Source organism: Globicephala melas, chromosome 5 (genome assembly GCF_963455315.2).
Source record: "Globicephala melas chromosome 5, mGloMel1.2, whole genome shotgun sequence".
NCBI lineage: Eukaryota > Metazoa > Chordata > Mammalia > Artiodactyla > Delphinidae > Globicephala > Globicephala melas.
In genome coordinates, this window is record NC_083318.1 from 106,659,966 (window position 1) to 106,681,800 (window position 21,835).

Consider the following 21,835-nt stretch of genomic DNA (forward strand, 5'->3'; position numbering starts at 1 on the left):
TTTGCACTTGCTCTTTCCTCTGTTACAATTTTCCTCCAAATAACTGAAGTCTATCTCCCTCATATGGGTCAGTCTTTTCTTGCACCCCCCTCCAATACTCCCTTACCCTTTCTCCTTAGCAGTTAAAGATTATCTGTGGGATGAAAGTGGTTCTTTTTTTTCACTCTTTGGACATCAGGGAAACTTTCCTTGAATATCTTTGGCCTCCACTCTGAAATTATTGCCTCTTAGGAGCTTTAAGTGGTAATCTCATTCCTATTTAAGAATCAGCATTGGAGTATAGATACCATGAACTCATAGCTCAAGGTTAAAAGTAAAATGAATATATATTTAAAGTGAATATATATATATATATATATATAATTTGTTGTTTCAAAAGTCTATTCTAGGATCCTTCTCAGTTATTCTGCATCCCAGTGTTCAGGTGAGACCCATTTGTAACCACTTCTCATCCATCCAACAGGGTGGACTCAGCGCCCAAGCTTTTGTTCGTGTGGAACTGGAGGATGTGAATGATAATGAACCCGTGTTTAACCCGTCAACCTATGTGACGAGCATTAGTGGCCAGACCCAGCCAGGCACTGAGATCATCAATGTTCTTGCCTCAGACAGGGATTCCGGGATGTATGGAACAGTGGCTTATGAGCTTGTCCTCGGAGACCTGTCATTCCTTTTCACCATCGACTCCACCACAGGTATGTGAGCTTGGAATCAACAACTTCTGCATAAGAGCCAGAAAATTAGCTGAATTGGTTTTCCCTTGGCAGGGGTGTTGCAGGACTCACTTCACATTCCATAAGGCAGCAAGGCATGCTGAAAAGAGCCGGGCTTTGTAGGTTAGGACTGGATCTGATTCCCAGCTTTGCCTCCTCTTGGTCTTATGACCTTCATTGGCCTCAGTCATCATTTCAACATACAAATACACCCTACTAGTGTAAAGAGCATTGTACGGACGTCCAAAGAAATCCCTTTCTGGTACTAGGTCTGGCATTCCCTTAATCTCTTTGGGTCTTAGTTTCCTTGTTTTTGAAATGATACCTAAAGCTCCTTTTAGTTCTCTAATATGGTAATTGTGTATCTGCCAAAAAAGTCCAATGGGCAAACAATCTTTCAGAAATAATCAATATTTAAGAGGTTACTTCCTCTTCCTATTAGTTTGTTGTTAACAAAAAAAAAGTTTGAAATACTTGGTTACAATATTTGGTTACAATATTTGGTATTTTATAACCAACATCTGGTTATAAAATTTCAAGTGTATAATATTACATTATAATCCTATGGAGATATTACAGGTATTTTGCCCAAAAATGAGGCTGCAAAGAAAAAGAAAAATTTTTTTCCTTTTGCTTTTTTACTTTTACAAAATATTTTATTTTATTTATTGTAGTAAGAACATTTAACCTGAGATCTGCCCTTTGACACATATTTCAGTGTACAGTACATTATCGGTGACAAGAGGTACAATGTTGTACAGCAGATCTAGGGTTTATTATTCATCTTGCTTAACTGAAACTTTATGCTCATTGACTAACAACTTGCCATTTCTCCCTCCTCGCTGGCCCCTGGCAACCAGCTTTCAACTCTTGGATCTTATGAACTTGCCTATTTTAGATCTTTCATATGAGCGAAATATGTAGTATCTGTCCTTCTGTGGCCGGCTTAGTTCACTTAACGTCATGCCCTCCAGGTTCATCCATATTGTCCTGTGTTGCAGAAAGTCCTTCTTTTTGTCAAGGCTGAATAATGTTCCATTGTAGGTATATGCCACATCTTCTTTTTACATCCATCTGTTGATAGACATTTAGGTTTTTTCTGCAACCTGGTAATTGTGAATAGTGCTTCATTGAGAATGAGAGTGCAGAGATCTCCTCAAGATTATATTTCTTCTTAAAACACCTGCTCTGAGCATGGTTGGAATGTGTTTCTGTTGTGATGATGATGATGTCAGGTGCTACACTAGACAGTTCTGTACGTTGTCTCATTGGATCTGTACAACATCCTTGGCAACGACAACGTTCATTAGCAACAAACAATAATTTACACAGGGAATCCGATCTACCAGGTTAGTTTGCCCTCTCAACGAGCCCCATTAGGTAAAGAGTCATTGCTTCTTACCTGGTAAGTGTACTTCACCTGGCATGTAAGACTGGCTGGGGGATTAGTCGTTTACAATGGCAGTCTTTACAAGGCAAAACTTTCCTTGGTCAAAATAATCCACTGATGTGTGGCCGTTTTTTTTTTTTTTTTTTTTTTTTTTTTTTGTGTGGCCGTTTTAACATTTCAAAGATCAGAAGAAAATACATTTTTAGGAAATTAGTCTACTTATCTTGGCTTTTTCAAAATTCATCTAAACTGAGGACCTTAGCTATTTAAATGGTCAGACGCTCCAGGGCACTAGCATTGCCAAAAATATATAGGTCAGCCAGTAATCAGGGCACAGGATCTAAAAGCATTTAGCAGATTGTTTTTAAAAGACATCAACACACTCATCCTCAAGTTTCCCCTGGATGATCTTGAAGAATGAGCTATACTATATTGTGTTTTTAGGAGATATTTCTGTTGCTGTGCTGGCTTCAGTCAGCCACAGGCTTCCACTCCTGGCACGGGCATTAGACAAATGCCATTGTTAATCAGGGAGAACACTTTAAGTAGGTTATTATCTAGGGAAGTATGGTATTTTTTTTAAAGCAAAGACCAACTTCATAATGGAAGTAACCTTGGGTTATTATTGTTGGCAATTTCGATGTTGCTGTATTTAGGGTGAAAACATTCTCAGTCTTACAGTGCTGAGAATGTGGTTGCACCTAATCACAACTCATGAGAAAGTCATAAGAGCTGGTAATGCTTTACTTTAACCTTTAGAAGAGAATGAAACAGTATCATGATTAACTATGGGAAAAAGTTGCCTAGTGAACATTAGTCTCCAATTTGAACAGTTGAGTTGTTCATCTGTTGGTTGACTACAACTATGGACACATTTTCTATTTTGTGCATAATAGTTAGGCCTCTAGGCCATGCCATAAAAGTCAGTTTAACTGTTGATGTTCTCAAAGAATAGAACAAGGAGCTGTATTGAAATATGGTTTTCCTCTTCTGGATCTGTGTCTTTGTTGAACCTATAAAAGGCTGGGCTTTCTTGCTTTCACTATAAAGGCCTGTGTCTACAGAGCCTGTCAGTGTAAACATAGTCTCAAGAAATTGCCTCTGTCAATAAATATATGTGGAATAAATGAATAAATGACCTTTAGAAATAATTGGAAAGTGATTTAAATTCTTATTGCGTCCTCTTAAGAAATTGCAGGGCAGTATCATTGATAACACAGAGCAAACCTTCATTTAAAATCCTCTTTCCCTAATGCAGCATGGCGGGGACACTAGGGCCTACCCCCACTTTCCCCAGAATTCTCCCAAATTCCCTCTCCAGTGTAACTGTGCCAGCTCTTTTCTAGGTATACAAGTATACAAACTAAATACACACACACACACACACACACACACACGCATATAGTTGTACATAGTTATATAGTAGAGGAGAAGATTGAGAATTGATAGCCAATTTATACATTATCACTTCTTGAAATACTCTAAAATTCTCTCTTAGAGACATTCATTCATTTTCTCATTGGTTCCTTCGTGCTTTCATTTTGAGGCTTCCTATATTAGACATGCTATTTTATAAGCTTACATACTTTGTGTTATAGCCTCAAGTGTTCATGAAGACGAGATTTTCCATTGATCTGTTTGTGCCACAACCAAGACTCGTGCATTAAAAATAGAGCTTTTGGACTTACTGTGTTCATCTGGGAAGAAAAACGTTTTGGAGAAAACTGGAGGGTGTGTGGCGATGTCCTAGTTGTTTTCTCTTGTGGGTTTATCTTCCTGTTCTGTTTCTGGCTTTCTAAGTGTGTTGTTGGTTCAAAGAACATTTTTGTATAACAGGTTTCGGCACCAGGAGAGAGAGATCGACTTAAGCCTTCGTTTCTGTTATTCTCAGTTAGTGGGTTCTTTTGATGTGGGCACGAGGCAGACCACACTGTTTTGAGTTTTAAAAGGAGGAAACACAAGAAGCTTATTTATTAATAGCTCTTTTTCATGTATTTTTAATCCCATTTTTTGAACTACAGGTTGATTTTTTTCTACATTGTGTGAAGTAGTCTCTTTAGTAAATAAAAGGAGCAATTTTTAGCTTTTGTGTTGTCCTATATATTTAGTAATTTTACTCTGCAACAAACATTACTTCTAATTCAAATTATTTTAAGGTGACAGGTTTCAAGCATTTGTGTGGGTCATTTATTATTGCCCAGTTACCTCTTTTGCTAGGGCTACCTGTGGTTACATTTTTGTGATTTATCTCATGTTAATGATATACAGAAAAGTCAAAAGTCCTGAAAAGAAAGGCAGAAAATGGAAGCAAGTTCATTGTTTCCACAGATATGAACCAAGCAGTGCTATCGGTGTTTGGGATACATCAGTGTATAAGACAGACAAAAATTCCTGCTTGCTCTCATATATCTGACAATAGACCTTACGTTGCCTCGCTTATTGCCTGTCCTGGGTTTAGTTGTGGTGCACATAAAAGCCAGGTTGAATATCATGGAAAAACAAGGAATTAAAAGGGCAACTGAATGAGTTAAACCAGCCCTGCCTCTGTGTTTAGTTGTAATCTCTTGTTTGTTCAGAGTGTGTGGATTTTAACAGGGATTGTAAGTAATGTAGCACAAAGTCTGTTTTTATCTCAAGGGCAGATTCTTTTCTAATGTTAGTTTTACACTCAGTATTCATACCTTGTAATGATTCTCATAATTCTTCATGATTGTCACTTTCCTACATTCAGAGCATTCTGATGTATAGTTAACAAATTAATACCACACATTATTTCATATGGGATGTGAACTTGCTCATGCCCCCCAAAAGTGACTTTCTTTCATTTGCAAGACGGAGACTAAAATTAATCATGAGCACCTAATCAGTGTATGTCACTTTCATGGGAAACAAAAGCATGTTAGAGGGTTTTCTCATTAGTTTTTCCAGTATAAGATCACAGACTCTTGGAGATGGAAGGGACTTTACAGATCAGCTCCCTCATTTAGTGGAGGAAGAAATTGAGGCAGAAAGGGATTTAGTGACTTCTCTAAAGGTACACAGTTGGTAAATGGCATAATAGGACTTGAACCCCATCTTAGACCTGTGATCTGTCCCTATACTGTTCCATCTCAGACAATATTTTTTGACATCTTTTCCATATATTGCCTATTTGAGCCTTACATCAACATATGACATAAGCAAGGCAGATGTTTTTATGCCCATGGTAAATTAAGAGACTGAAAACCCTAAGAGACTTAGTGATTTGCTCAAGGAGTTAGTAGTACTCCTGACACTTTTACTTCTCGAATTTCCCTTTCAAAGCTCTTTCCATGGGACTTCCCTGGTGGCACAACGGTTAAGAATCTGCCTGCCAATTCAGGGGACACAGGTTCGAGCCCTGGTCAGGGAAGATCCCACATGTCGAGGAGCAGCTAAGCCCGTTTGCCACAACTACTGAGCCCATGTGCCACAACTACTAAAGCCCATGTGCCTAGAGCCCGTGCTCCACAAGAGAAACCACCACGATGAGAGGCCCTCACACCGCAACAGAGTGGCCCCATCTTGCTGCAACTAGAGAAAGCCCATGCGCAGCAACAAAGACCCAACACAGCCAAAACTAAGTAATAAATAAATTTATATATATAAAAAAACTCTTCCCATGATTATGGTTTTTTAAAAAAAAACTAAAGTCAAAGCTAAGATAAATGTAAGTTCCATTGATTCAACTAAATAAAATAGAAATGATCTCTCATTGTGACTTCCTATATAAGCCTATTTGAAATAATAATTATTCTGTTGATTTATTTACTCTTTTCAGTTGAATAAATAGAATTCAGTGGAATCTTCCAAAATAGGTACATTTTTCTTAAGAACTGTTTTAGTTGTCAGTATGAGATAGACAAATTCAAAATATTCATTCTACTCCTTTCAGCCAATGCAGCTTAGTTACCCAGATTTGTGTGGAAAATAAAGAGTACAATATCATCTATTTGGTGAATAAGCTTCTATATTCTCACAAAAGGAATATAGGAAGGACACCATAAATATCAATAATCAATAAGAAATTGATATTGATATCCCATAGTTTTTGGTCTGTCTCTGTTTTTGAGAAAATTACAGACTCCATGTTTGGTGAAGGTCATGATTTTGTGCTTATTTTTGTTCTTTTTTAAAAAAATTTTTTTTGGGTTGTGTTGGGTCTTTGTTGCTGTACTCAGGCTTTCTCTAGTTGCAGCAAGCATGGGCTACTCTTCATTGTGGTGCGTGGGCTTCTCATTGTGGTGGCTTCTCTTGTTGAGGAACACGGGCTCTAGGCATGCGGGCTTCAGTAGTTGTAGCACGCAGGTTCAGTAGTTGTGGCTCGAGGGCTCTAGAGCGCAGGTTCAGTAGGTAGTTGTGGTGCATGGGCTTAGTTGCTCCACAGCGTGTGGGATCTTCCCAGACCAAGGATCGAACCCGTGTCCCCTGCATTGGCACGTGGATTCTTAACCACTGCACCACCAGGGAAGTCCCTTATTTTTGTTCTTAACTATCCCATAGCTTTCACTTTTAGTAATGACCTATAGGTTATTTTCTAACTACGAAGTACTACTTTGGTGAAGAGTATCCCATCTTTTCTAGGAAGCTTGATTCTAAAAGTATTGCTTAATTAGTAGAAGAACATGCTTTTATTTGTATATCAGATTTAAGAGAAGACCTTTGTCTTTAAGTTCTTTTATTAGTCTATCAATTAAAAAAATTCATCCCAGCAATTTCCTCTATTTAAATAAGTGACAAGATAAATAGCATAGACAAATACTGTTGCACATTATAATCAGTATGTATAACTCTAAGCACTACAGTAACTAAAACTTAAAATAAGTAGTGCTCTGTAAGTGAATCAACATCTATTTTTTAAAGTTAAAATTGATCCCCTGAACTGGTGGTTAATGATAATTTGCAAGTGTCATGAAAAAAATGAGAGCCAAATAATCACTGTACTTTAAAGTCTTAAAATATAATGTCATAAGTCTTAAGCTGGCTAATATACAGGTAAAGAGAGCTATTGATTTTACTTACTGTTTTATTATTTTATATATATATAATATGTAATATATATATATTTTTACAGCTACATTTTCTGGTTCATCAGCTTTTAGTAGACAGCTTAGTCTATTTAAGAATGTTGAATTCAAGTAAGTGAGTTTTCTAGCTCCCCTTTATACTTGAATGTTTTTAGAAGTGAATGTTTTGAAATATTCCGCATATAGAAGGGCACACTTAATCTTAATACTCTCCTCTTCTAAGTGGTGACTGTTCATTCAAAGAAACTTACTAGCTCCTTACTGATCTCTAGTAGAAACTGTTTCACTGCACAAAGTTGGCTTTGTAAGCCAAAAAAGTAGTCCTTGGCTCAGAAGAAGCCTAGTAAAATTCATACATATAGGCATGAGATGGAACTTGTTCAACTATAGAAAGACAGATTTGGTTATCTCACCTCCCTGCCTAAAATCTTTCGATGACTTTCCATGGCTCTTTGGCCGGAGACCAAATCCTTGTTATGGTCTCCCAGGCCCTTCATGACCTGCCCTCCTTTCCCCTGTGGCCTGAGCTCCAGTAATTCTCTTTAATCTTTGTGCTCATTCCTTTTTTTTCCGGTACGCGGGCCTCTCACTGCTGCAGCCTCTCCCGTTGCGGAGCACAGGCTCCGGACGCGCAGGCTCAGAGGCCATGGCTCACGGGCGCAGCCGCTGCGCTGCATGTGGGATCTTCCCGGACCGGGGCCCGAGCCCGTGTCCCCTGCATCGGCAGGCGGACTCTCAACCACTGCGCCACCAGGGCAGCCCTGTGCTCATTCTTTACACCAACTATTTCTTCCCCTTCTCTTCCTCCTCCTCTTTCTTCCTCCTTCTCCTCCTTTCCCTGAGCCCACCATGCTTCCCTTCATAGGCACGTCATGCATTTTCCCTTCTGCACAGAACATTTGATGGCTCTCTATCCTCTTCTCTTCCCACACTCACATATTCACCTAGATAATGTCCTAACTCATCCTTCAGAGCTCAGGTTATAGGTCACTTTTTCATGGAGGTGTTTTCTGACGATTCCCTCCCCAAGCACATTAAATCAGGTCCCAGTTTATATTCTAGCACAGCTTCTCTTTATATTATAATTACATATTTTTTGATTATATGATTAATGTCTGTACCCTGCAGACACGGTCTATTTTGCTCCCTACCGCCTTTCCAGTTACTAGCACATTTCCTGGAATGTAGATGGTACACAATAAATGGTCGTTGATAGAAAAAAGGAAAGAATGAGATGGAGCTGTTGTCACGAGAAAACTTGCAGTCCAGCTGAGTCGACAATAATAGCGCATATAATATACAGAGAAGGGATCGGTGGGTGCCGGAGCTGGGGGTGGAGTGGGGCAGGTGACGTGGGTGAAGGGGGTTAAAAGGTACAAACTTCCAGTTATAAGATAATAAAGCCTGGGGATTTATGTACAGCATGGTGACTGTAGTTAACAATATTATATTGTATATTTGAAAGTTGCTAACAGAGTAGATCATAAAAGTTCTCATCACAAGGAAAAAATGTATAAATATGTGTGGTGATGTATGTTAACTAAATTTATTCTCATAATCAGTTCACAATACATACATATATCAAATTATGTTGTACATCTAAAACTAATACAATAGTATATAGTCAATTATATCTCAATAATAAATAAATTAAAAAATCATATTATGAAATTACAATAATTTTTAAAGTTTAATACTGGAAAAGAAATAGATACTCAGTCCAGACCAGAGTACAGAAAACTATGGAAACATATGTGGAAATATAGGAAAAAAAATATGGAAGAAGGCCAGACTCAATAATTACATTCCGAAGGTCAAGTATTGAGAGTATGGCCACACACTGTAGTATAGTTATTTGACCAAAAGAAGCCCAGCTGTCTGGCTCCTAAGAATCTTCAACAGATGGCATTCCATACTTAAATTATTTTATCTTCAGGCTTACATTAAGCAAGCTCTTTCTTTTGATGTATCAAACTGAATGCCAATTACCAGGTTATAGTGAAAAACCGTAACTGTCACAGGAACTGAATTCTTAAGGCTTCGTGTCCAGCTTGCCTTCTCCGCTCAGGCACACTATGGAGAAAGCCAAATCAGTCTGGGAAAGTTTACAGAGAAACGTTGATTTTTAAAGAAGGGAATGAGATAATGTTAATGTTTAGTGGTACCAGATTAAAATAGCCGGATGGATCTTCTCCGTAATAAAGATGCTCTTGCCAGTAGAACAGAACTGTGAAGGCCTGCTGACTCACAGTGCTCTGCATTACTCTGCCGTTCACTGGGAGGGAAGTACCTGAAGGCTGTTCCCACTTCTCTTTTACAGCCTGGGCCTGAATTTGTGTGCTTAACATTTACCTCTCTTTTACCTACTTTTTCTGGACTCATCGTCAACCCTCTGGGTTAGAACATTTAAAAGATACATTTCAGATACAATCAAGTGCGTAAGCCATAGACTCCCACTGTCTCATGTCTCATTAAGGTGACTTTGCATTTGTCTTCCCTGAAACAGAAATTCCAAGAGTAAACTCCACGTATTGATGACATGAGGACCACAGGGAGAGCAGACCTTCAGAAGAGAACTTGGGAGAATCTAGAGTAGTCGGGGAACTTGAGCTGAACCTCACAGGAGGGCTCAGATTTGGATATGCAAGTGGGGGAAGAACGATAGTGATTCAGGAGAAGTGAAGAATATAAACGAAGATGTGGAGAGGGAGATTAGTAAGCATTTGTAACAAGAAATGAAAATGGAAGTTAGGGCTGAGTTACTAAGATATATACCAGAGGGATCCTGTGCAGGATTATTTACAAAGGAGGGAACTGAAAAGCAGTTTGATTTTTCTACTGAACTTTACCCACCTTGTCAGAAGTATAAAGGTTTCTAAATTGGAGATAAAAGGGTTGATAATTTGGAGAGAGCTGCTGTGGATTTGTGGGTTACCCCCAGGTGGGGTGCCTGCACTTCACCAGTCAGGGAACTGAGTATTAACCCCTGCGGTTCGGGGCTAACAGACTCAAGTTTGTCTCTCACCTGAAAAATCTAGAGCAGGAATGATGGACGGTGGAAGAAAGAAGGGGTTTCTAGGGTGAAGATAAGCCGTTCCTGGAGTTTGTGGGGCCCGTGGTCCTCTGGGGTGGAGACAGCTGGTGTCGAGCTGTTTTAGGTCCTGCTCACTAAGGCCAGAGGGAGAGGTCTGAGCGCTGTTAGCTTTTCAGGAGGCAAGGAAGCAGTAAGTGAACAGTCTGACGAGGGATATGGTTATGTCTGTTAAGGTAGCCTCAGATTAGAAGATGGAAGTTTTCTCCAAAAAAGCCACAAAAACACTAGTGATAGAAGGTGGTTTCTAAACAACTGCCCAGGCGGAAGAGCACTGACGCTACATCACTGCGATGGTGCCTGTCCAGTGAGAATGTTCCCAATCTTCTCCCATCCCCTCCTTTCCCCCCAGGTGCACCGAGATGGTTCAGAAACTCATATTAGCAATATGAGGAAGAGAGAGAGAAGCAGCCAGCGACTTCTGACTTACAGCATGTGCTCCACCTGACCTTTATTTATTTTTTTTTTGCCTTAAATTATACCTATTTATTTATTTATTTTTAATTTTATTGGAGTAGAATTGCTTTACAGTCATGTGTTAGTTTCAGGTGTACAGCATAGTGATTCAGTCATACATACATATATTCATTCTTTTTCAGATTCTTTTCCCCACCTGAACTTTAACTCAAGTTTACACTTTGATTCTTCTAAAGACATTTATATTCTAGTTATTAAATTGAGACTGTTTTGTGACTTAAGGTCACAGAAAGAACTTTAATTGGTTGCTAGTGATTGTGGAGGTGGTAGGAGCTTCCTGAATTTTCACGTAGGGGCAGGAGAACAGGTGGCCATACAAAATAAATCAAAATAGGTAAAAAGAAATTTCACATCATCCTATACTGTGAATATAGGCTACAAACTAGTGTGAAGTTTGGCTTATGTTTAAGAATTCTCAAAGGAGATTTTTACCCCTCTGTTCTGCACTAGGTTTCAAGTCATAAAATTTCACTGGGGAGGCAGGGGTTTATTTCTAGCTCCCTCTTACACTGAAAGTTTTGTGGATCTAATTTTATTGGTGGAAGTCCTGCAAGACTCTCCCTCTCCAACCTGCTCCCATCCCCAAGGGCCCTGGTCTTGTCTTCTGTCCCCAGAGTTCCACAAAATCATTAAAAGAAAAGTTCAAGGACACCAGGGTTTGGTAAATACACTGAAGGCCAAAGCCAAATTCAGTATGCTGCATATGCTCTGGGTTCCTGACATCACTTAATTTTTTAACTTCTTTACTGTCAATTTTTAAAATGTATTTAAGAGGTTATGTTTTTATTTTTTTGCAGCACTTGCTTTCAAGGGGAGGGTTGGTCATTGTATTTAGTATCAGAAAACAGTTGTTCCCTTTAGTAATTCTTTCAGTGATAGTTTGTAAGAAGTAAATTATCTAACTGTCTTGGTCTTATTTTATGCTTGTGCTAGTTAATTTTATGTGTCAACTTGGCTAGGCTATGGTACCTAATTTTTGGTCAAACACCAGTCTAGATATTGCTGTAAAGGTGTTTTTTAGATATGATTAACATGTAACTCAGTAGTATTTGGGCAAAGCAAATAATCTTCCATAATGTGAGTGGGTCTTCTCTGATCAGTTGAAGGTCTTAAGAGAAAAGACTGATGTCCTCCCAGGAAGAAGTAATTCTACCTCTAGACTGCTTTCCAACTCAAGACTGTGACATTGACTCCTGTAGAAATTTCTAGCCTTCCAGCCAGCCCTACAAATTCCAGACTGACTGACCCCCACATGAGCCAATTCCTCAAAATAAATCTCTCCCTCTCTTCTCTCTTTCCCTGTCTCTCCCTCTCTCTTTCCTTATCTCTCTCCCCCTCTTTCCCTGTCTATCTTCTCTCCCCCCATCTCTATCTCTGTCTCTATCTATCTATTTCAACTATTCGTTTTTGCTTCTCTGGAGAACCCTGACTGATCCAACATTCCTCCTGTAAAATAGTTTACCTGGGGCTTCCCTGGTGGCTCAGTGGTTAAGAGCCACCAGTGCAGGTGACACAGTTTCGAGCCCTAGTCCGGGAAGATCCCACATGTCACGGAGCAACTAAGCCTGTGCGCCACAACTACAGAGCTCGCGCAGCTAGAGCCTGTGCTCTGCAACAAAAGAAGACACCACAATGAGAAGCTCACACACCGCAATGAAGAGTAACCCCCGTTCACTGCAACTAGAGAAAGCCCGTGTCCAGCAACAAAGACCCAGTGCGGCCAAAAATAAATAAATACATTAAAAAAAAATAGCTTATCTGAGTAGAAAATTCTAGGTAGGCAGTTGTTTTCTTCTGTAACTTTCACGATATTACTTCATTAACTTCTGACCTCTGTTGTTGCCATTGAGAAGTCTGTTGTCAAAGAATTTTTCCTTTATATGTTCTCAGTTTTTCTTCTCTTGTTGCTGCTATAAGATTTTATCTTTGTCTCTCTTTATTCAGAAATGTCACTGATGTATCTAATTATCAACTTCTCATTTTCCTGTATATGAGAATCATTCCCCTCAGAAGTACCACCATCAGCCACACTGGTCTTGCAGTCCCCCTTGGGTGGTAAGCACCACCCTCACTGTGCCTTCTCAAAGGTGATCTGAGGGTAGGTTTCTAGGTTTTGAACATGAACAATCTACTGTTAGATAAATATTGCCAAAAGTGCCTTTTGGACAGTGTACATCCATACCACACCCTTTATTAACCCTGCATAATATCACTTAAAAGTTTTAGCAAACATTAGAGGTGAAAACAAGAGGTAATTATTTTTATTTTGCATTTGTTATTTTTAATGAGTTTGAGCATTATCATATTTATTCATACTTTATTCTTTCTTATCTGAGTTATCTGCCCTTATCCACTGCTACCCTAACTTTTGGCTTACCTGTATTTTTTCATCTTAGTTACAGAACTCTTCAGTTATTATGTATACTAAATTGTTGTTTATATATTTTCAAAATGTTGTTTTTTGATTTTATTTATAAACCATGGAGTAAACTAATGAATAAGTGAATGAATGATAAGAAAGACAAAACCCATTAAAGTACAATGTAGTAAATGTATGATAGGCACACGTACTCAGGCCACTGTGGGATCCTGGAAGAGTGGTCTCTGAAAGAGAGTGGAAGGTAAGAGAAGGTCATCTGCGCCAGGTGAAAGTTGAGCTGTGCTTTAAAACATGAGTAGAAATCATTGTCAGAGAAGATGAAGTTATTCCAGGAAGGGGATGCAGCAATCCAAAAGAAAGAGCAAGATCTATTCTGGAAATTAGAAGGAGTTGACTGTGCCAAGAGCAAAATGTCCTGTACAGAGAGAATGGTGAGATGGGGCCACAGAGATGCAAAAGCGCTAATTGTGTGGCTTGGTTATTATGATAAAGCATTTGAACTTCCCCTGAAAACTGGGGGAAGCACTGATAGGCCGAGATTTGGATTTTAGGCAGACTATCCTAATACAAGTATGAAGAATGGTTTAGAAGGAGTCAGTCTGAAGGCAGGAAGACCAGCTTATGGTCTAGTTGAGGCACACATTAATCTTTTCATTGTCATAATCATCAAGAGTGGAAAATAAAACTCTTAAAAAAGTCTCAATAATTAAAATTGAGTTAACTCTAGAAGACTCTGTGCCCAGGGAGTGGGGGGTTATTGGGGTAGAGAGACTTTTCATTTTCTTCTGTAGACAGACACTTTTGCATTATTTGAGTTTTATTTTTTAATCAAGCCAAGACTTTAATAAGAAGAATTCTGAAGCTAATCAATAATGGAAGGGAAAGACCTGACTTAGAAATTAGTGTGATGAGTATTGAGTGCTTTGGTGGACCAGCAAATCAGTGTGAACCCCGATTTTAACACGGCTGCTAAAAGTGGGTGTGATAATACTTGGTTACATTAGTATTTTATAAGTATTCCAATAAAGAATGTTTATACTCTTCTTTGTTATAGTCAGATTGTTATCTGGAACCATGTGTTCCTGGATCAACTTCGAGAATGTTCAGGAGAAAGGAACTGCAAGAGAAATGGCATAAAATCATGTCAGATAAGAAAATGGGGATGCTGTGCCTGGAGCAGGTCTGATGAGATATTTGGCTTTGGTTATTGATGATGTGTTTGCCAAGGAGAAATAAGACAGATTCACTAAATTTCTAATGGAAATAGGAACAAGGAATTGGAGTTATAAGAGGGAAGATTTGATTTAAAAAAAGAAAGAAATCAAATGGGTGTCACCTTTTTTATGCCTAGAAAACTGATAATTCTGATGTTTTTGCAAGCTTCTCATAAACTGGCAAAACTGCAGTAGTCCTTCATTTAACTAATACTTACAGCCAATTGTGTTGTGATAGATTCCATACAGTTCAGCCACATTTATTTGTTTGTAAATTCATTTAAAAGTTTGTCTGTTTTTCTTTTTTGTTAACTACAACTAACATTTTCATTTCTAAGCTGGTTATCTATTTTCATGTTTTCACACTAACACACCAATGGGTGGTGTTAGCCATATTAAATGATTGGTTTTCTCAGCATTACTGGATCTCTCCCCAACTTATCCATTAAGACCTTCTCCTCTCACAAACACTCTGTGTATAAGCCTAACTTATCCCCATGGTTTTAACATTTTTGAAGTTTTCCTACCCACAGCCACTGATATTATACCCTCTCATCAATAACAAAAAAAATGGAGTTCCTTGAAAAAAAGTGCTGCACTCCATGGTCTTGTTCAGGACAAATGGCAAATACCCCAGAAGATAAAACTTTAATTTCATCTGTAGATTTAGGATCCTGGTGCCTGGGTAGATTGTGATCACCCAACAACCCTGCATTAGCTTAGACTACCTTGGATTACGGGGTATACTCTGCTAGTCCATCATCCTGGGCTGCTGATATGGTAGGAAGGCCTAACAAAGGCAACAGTTTTTGTTTTTCTGGTGAATTGATATTCTTCCAAGATGTCTAACATTTAAGCTCTGGAAATATTGCTTACTTGACAGAATTTGGACCATCATTTTGCAAATATGCTCAAGTTCTTTGATTGGAAAGTAGATGTATCAAGGTTCTCCAGAGAAATGGAACCAACAGGAGATACATAAATATAAAGACATATAAAGATAAATATAAAGAGATTTATTGTAAGGAATTAGTCCTGTGATTATGGAGATTAACAGGCCCCAAGATCTGCAGGTGAGTTGGTAAACTCAGGATCCAGAGAACCAATGGCGTAGCTCGAGGTTGAAGGCTGGCAGTCTCAAGACTCAGGAGGAGCCAGGATGTTTCCGTTCAATTCCAAAGGAAGGGAAAAAACCAGTGTCCCAAGTCTAACAGAGTCCGGCAGGAGGACTCTCTCTTACTTGGAGGAGGACCAGCCCTTTTGTTCTAGTCAGGCCTTCAACTGATTGGATGAGGCCCACCCACAGCAGGGAGGCCAATATGCTTGACTCAGTCTATCCATTTGGGTTAATCTTACCCAAAAACACCCTCACAGAAACATGCGACATAATGTTTCACTGAATATTTGGGCACGCCATGGTCCAGTCAAGTGGACACATAAAATTAACCATCACAGTAGCATGAACAGATCAGGTGTTACTATGGCTCATCAGTATTTATTGCATGTTATCTGGTTTTTAATTCTCTCCTTCCCCTACCCAGGGATTATTTACCTAACATCAACTCTTAGTCATTTGGAATCCACCACACTTTTGCTGATGGTCTGTGCTCGAGATGGTGGTGGGCTCACATCTGTCACTAATGCTGAAGTCACCATACACATTCTTCAGACAACTCTGGCACCCACTGAATTTGAAAGGCCTAAGTATACTTTCTCAGTTTATGAAGATGTGCCTGAAGACAGTCCTGTGGGGACAGTGAAAGCAAAAGAGTCCTTGAGTAAGTACCTCTTATGCTGCATTGAAATCCATTACTGGAACATTTTCTATATTTTCTTAGGTTGTACAGTCTTGAATAAATCTTTCCTTTTCTCCATGCAAGAATTGAGACCATACAATCTATGGCTTGCTCTTTGTTCTTTCAACATTATTTTTATCGTACTTTGTTTTTCTAATCACAAAAGTAACAGGTACTTTTAACCCATTCTTCAAAGCGCGCGTGCACACACACACACACACACACACTTCCAAAAATTTTTTAATGAAAATACATCCAACTATCTTTGTTGTTCTACAATGACCATTTTTCCCCACTTTGTATATTGTGGACAGTTTTCCAAGTAACTGGACATCATTTCATCTCATTAAAATTAAAAGTTGCATTGTATTTATTTAAACATTTCCCTTTTGCTATCAATTTGAATGATTTACAATCATTTTTACTAGTCCAAATAATACTCAAGCAAATATCCTTATATGACTTGTACAAATTTCTCTGCAAGAAAAATTCTTAGAAGTGAATTACTTGTCCAAAGATCTTGTCATGCTCCGTAACCCTAACCCATCTTCTCTCCTTTCCTTAAATTTTATGGAGGGTATTTGCTTTTTATTGGTAGATATCATAGAGAAACACCAGTGTAAACTTGACTTTGCTTCCTCAAATATATAAAACAGACTGTAAAACAGGCATCCACATTATTTTCTGAATACCTTTCCCTTTTACTTAATACAAGAAGAGGTAAGGAAGATGGTGAAACCCACGGCTTGTGCCTTGTCCATTGGACATTACTTTTGTCCACTAATACATCTGAAACCATGTGTCCACTTATCAACAGGCTTTGGAGAGCCGAGGAAGATGTGAGACATTGCATCATATTCTCTGTGGATATGATATACATTAATGCTTCAGTTCTGTTTCCAGTAGGTACATTCTTTTGGCATAAAGTGATTGCTTTCTCTTTTCATTTTGTTCTTTTTTTTTTTTTCCTTTTCAGATTCCTCAGAGCCAATTCTTTATAGGATCTCCTCTGGTGATCTGGACGGAAAGTTCTTTATTCACCCATGGCTGGGCACCATTCGAACCCAGAAGCCTCTGGATCACGAAACACAGCCTGTGGTTGTGCTCACCATCCAGGCACAGCTCGGCAGCTCCCCCACCTGCAGCAGCACAGAGGTCAACATAACTGTCATCGATGTCAATGACAACCGCCCAGTGTTTCACAAAGCCTCCGATGGGGTTACGATATCCCAGAGCACAATGACTGGCACAGCATTGTACCACGCCCGTGCAACAGACAAAGACAGCGGGCCCAACGGGGTCATCCGCTATGCCATTGCCAGTCAGAGCCCGAGCATCTTTTCTGTTGACTCGGGGCTTGGTGTGGTGTACCTCAACGAGAGCCTGGCAGGCGCTGGGCCCCAGGAGTGCACTCTGACACTCATGGCCCAGGATCTCGGCGTTCCTCCTCAGGCATCCCTGTTAGTGCTGACGGTCATTATTGAAAAACAAGAGCAAAAGCCGTCTTTAACTTTTGAGCATTTGGTCTATCAAGCGGAAGTTAGTGAGTCCCTCTCACTGATGACCCCGGTCCTGAAAATCCAGGCCTGCCAGCTTGGCCCACAGCACACACCCCCGCAGCTCCTGTACTCGCTGGAGTCCGGCCCAGACTCGGCTGCGTTTGGCATCCATCCTTACACGGGTTGGATTTATTTGCGGCGACAGCTCGACTATGAATCCACACAAACATATAATTTTAGAGTGTTTGCCTGGATCCCAGAGGACAGAATGTCACAAAATGTGAGCACTTCAGTAATTGTTCATGTCCTGGATGAGAATGACAATTCCCCCACCTTCTTGCATGATGTCTTGTTTCTGAAAGTCAAGGAGAGTCCTGTTCCCCAAGGGGTAATAGGCAAAATTACAGCAATTGACAGAGACTCAGGGAAGAATGGACAGCTGTCATATTTCCTTTTGTCTGATGGAAAATTCTTCAAGATGAATCCTAATACAGGTAGCATTTTGTAGCTTGCACTTATTCCTTTAAAATTGGAATTGACAAAACTCAAATCTTTTAGCAAACATATAGTTAAAATTACAGTTTTTAGTAAATATCTTACTTGATTATATTATTGTGATTTTTAAAGTGAAGTCAAAATTGAGCAGAATTTTCCCTTAAATGATTCATATTTCTCTTGCCTCACACCCACATACTGTCCGTATATGGTTCTTATTTTGAATTAGAGGTACATTCAGAAATGGACTAGATAAATTCTTGTGTAAAGTCTAATTCCACCCCCCCGCCCAACCACTCTTTTTCATTTGTAGATGTCTTTAAAATTTTTCAAATAATATTTTATAAAGTATAAATGTCATCAGTGAAAAACTAGAGAATAATCCACTTTTTAAGATTTTAAGTTAAGATTTCAAAGTCACTCTTTTGATATATTTCTCCATTCTCATTTTGATGAGGGAAACATAGAAAGGGCAAATATTTACACTGAGGCTTTTTTCATGTCTTAATTAGTTAGGTTAAATATACAAATGTTATTATATTGTATACATTTACAAAGTCTTTAATTCCTGCAAATACCTACAAATGAACTATGTTTATACTGCAACCACATAGTTGGAGAAACTGAAACTCGAGTAGCTCAAGTAACATGCCCAAGGTCACGGAGCTAGAAAGAAGTGAGAAGGTCACCACTTTGTACAATTCCAGGAGGCACCATTCATATTGTGGCCTTTGTACGTGGTGCCCCTTGCTCTACAGTGGGACAGAATTTGAATTCAATTCTGATTACCTTCAAAGTACCTATCGTGTGGATTAGGAAAAGGTGCCCCTTCCTCCAGCAGATGGAGCTTTACACCAGGGCACAAGTCCTGCCGAGATTGCAAGCTGGATCTCGGCTCCCATTCAGTCCTGAGCTGGGCCCCGCAGCAAGGCACAAACTGCACCGGCTGCACAGGATGGTCCGGCTTGCTCTTTACTTCCACGTGTTAGATAGTTCTCTAGGTTTTCTACTGCACTCGGTAATTTATTTTTTTCGAAAGAAGTTGAAATATACATTCGGTTCCCCCATGATCTTCTCTTTCCCACAGTTAGTCCAGATTCAGACCAGGTGTCCATTCCTAGAATTGCTGTACGGCTAGAAGCAAGAAGCTTCACCTTGGGACTCAGTTTCCTTACCTTGAAAAAAGGAGATAATTGCTGCCATGCTCCGTGTCCCGCTCTGGGGGTGTGTGTGTGGGGGGTGGTGGTGAAGAGTTAAAGTGTTATGAAGGGGCTTGGAAGGCTACATACTCGTAAGCTGTTCTTGTTCACTGGGGCTGGGGACAGCGGGGCAGCGCAGGGGCTGACCACATCCTCCAGTGCGTGGCATGCATGCGCAGCACGCAGGCACGCCCTCCACATCCGGGGCTCTGAGCAGCCTCAGGTAGTGACCCGAAACCTCACTCCCACGGAACCCTATGTGGAACCCCCACGCCCAGCCCCGGCTGAGCCTCCTAGTCTTTTCGAACAGCTGCTACATGTCAGTCAGAGTTGGTGCAGCAAATAAAAATCTGTTTGCCATTCAGGATTTAGGGTTTTCCTAGAAGAATTGCATTTTGGAACTTTAAAGATGCAGCTGTGGTCTTTGTCATTTTTGTTAGAATCACACTTATAGTAAACACTTTATAAATATAGTTGATATATAATTGGATATGGTAAACACTGCATTATACCTTCACCAATTCAGCAACTTATCCAAATATGAATTTTTTGTTGTTGTTCCTGATTTCACTTTTTGTTTTGTTCTACACACTGTCAATTGTTCTACATATTTCATTTGGAGGAAGAGGGCAAACAGATCTTGGTAATGGCAATGTTAGGTAGTAGTTGCTTCTCGATTACTTTATCACAAATAGATATTTTCATAAATAGTGAGGATATTAACGTCTGTTGAAACTCTGCAGCGGGAGATGGGCTACCAGAGATGGCCCTTGGCGGTAGGTAGAGGCAGTTACAATTTTATGCCGGAGTCTGTGGATGAAACACGAGGCTAGTCGCCTAGAAAACAGTTTTGAGCAAGAATATGTAAAATATAGCTTGTAAAGCATGAAGAGTTATTTGGGAAGTCACTGTCCTCACTATACATATATTTTGTGAGATAAAAATAAATAACTCTATACATAAAAGACAAACCATCACCTAGGAATGTATTTGATTTTCATGAAGGTACCTTGCCATTATCTTAAGTAATGATAACAACTCCCACGTTCGTAATAATTTACAGCTTACAGAGTCCTTTTAAATTTATGATTGCGTTAATGTTTGATAGCCCTAGGAGGTAGGGTCAGAGAGGTCCTTCTGTGCCTGAGGTGAAGAAACGGGCGCCCAAACCAGACCTTGTGATGTCAGAGCTGAGGTGCTTTCTGTATATTCAGTATGAAGGGAGACGTGCTGTAACTTTAAATCTTCTAAATTATTATTAAATTACCACAGAGTATTTTATCATTTGTTGTTATGAATTCATTCTTTAGTTCGAATGGTTGATGGTAGATAATTTGAAATACAAAGAATGACAAATTGAAGATGGCAGAAGAAACTTCAGAAAATTCTTTCAACAGCAGAGCTAGATTACTAAAGCATGTGGTCTTGGAAGTTGTGCTTTTAGAGCTTTATATCTGATTTTCCTTTCTGGGAATTGGTCTGAGATTTAATTGGTGGTTCATAAAGCCACAATTCTAGTACAAGCGTCAGCCTCTTTCATCCTGCTCTGTGCTCCTCAGGCGAACTTATCAGCTGGGTGGCCTTGGATCATGAGCAACGGGTGCACCATCAGGTGACTGTCTTAGTGACCGACCACGGCTCCCATCCTCGAAACGCCACCGCGCTGGTGTATGTCTCAGTTACTGACATCAACGATAACAGGCCGTATTTCCCACAGTGCCTCCCTGGGAAGGAATTACACATCAAGGTATGTGGAGCCAAGTAGCCGTGCAACGTTTGTAGTATTCTTAGTTACTTGTTTTGAGCACCATCTTGTGGTAAAAAGCATGAATTTATCCAGTCAGTCTTCTGTGGAAATGCATACATTTCTAGAGTTAGAATTGTCCACATGTCAAAAAAAAAAAAAAACACAATTAAAACAAGAAAAGAAAATGCTTATATGTGCTAATTGGGATCACACATTCAGTGGTTTTATGATAATGTAGTTCTGTCTGTTGTATGCAAACGTCATGGTACTTCATTATCAGTATTGCTCAGACATGGCTTGTTTTTTTTCAGTAATTTGCATGCCTTTCTTTGTCTACAGCTCCTTGTGGGCAATTGAAACACATCTCTAAGATGGTTACTTGAAGATAGGAGAACAATCTGTAGCTCTAAAGTGGAGGGACGTGCAGCCAGAGATTGTAGCATTTGATCTTTGCAGGCACATGTGGAAACTTCTCATTATATTTACATGATCTTATCTTTTTCATTTCCATGTTTTTGTATGTTTTATAATGTACATAATAAGTTAGCATATTAGTTCATGTACATAATTAATAAATGTATCTTGGAGGAACTCATACTTTTTTTTTAATGAAAGGGTTATATGAATAAAACGTTGGGAAGCTATTGCTCTGCAACAATTGGGCGTTCAAATTGAGATCAGGTATGCATATTGAAAACCTCGAAATAGGTATTGAGGAAGTTAATAACTTTAACTTTATCTTCCAAAATCATATTTAAAGAAAATTCTACCAATGCAGAACATTATGAT

General features: G+C 39.3%; 1 protein-coding gene across 1 annotated transcript in view; it reads left to right on the forward strand.

Annotated features, from left to right (window-relative positions):
• The window catches only part of DCHS2 (dachsous cadherin-related 2), a 148,055-nt gene that overhangs the window by 14,634 nt on the left and 111,586 nt on the right, over positions 1-21,835 (forward strand). Inside the window, 7 exon segments of the mRNA XM_070045535.1 lie at positions 464-695; positions 15,852-16,088; positions 17,083-18,109; positions 18,785-18,851; positions 18,854-18,896; positions 19,381-19,414; positions 20,854-21,046. Coding sequence (XP_069901636.1) covers positions 623-695; positions 15,852-16,088; positions 17,083-18,109; positions 18,785-18,851; positions 18,854-18,896; positions 19,381-19,414; positions 20,854-21,046 — 1,674 coding nt within the window. The 5' untranslated portion in view covers positions 464-622.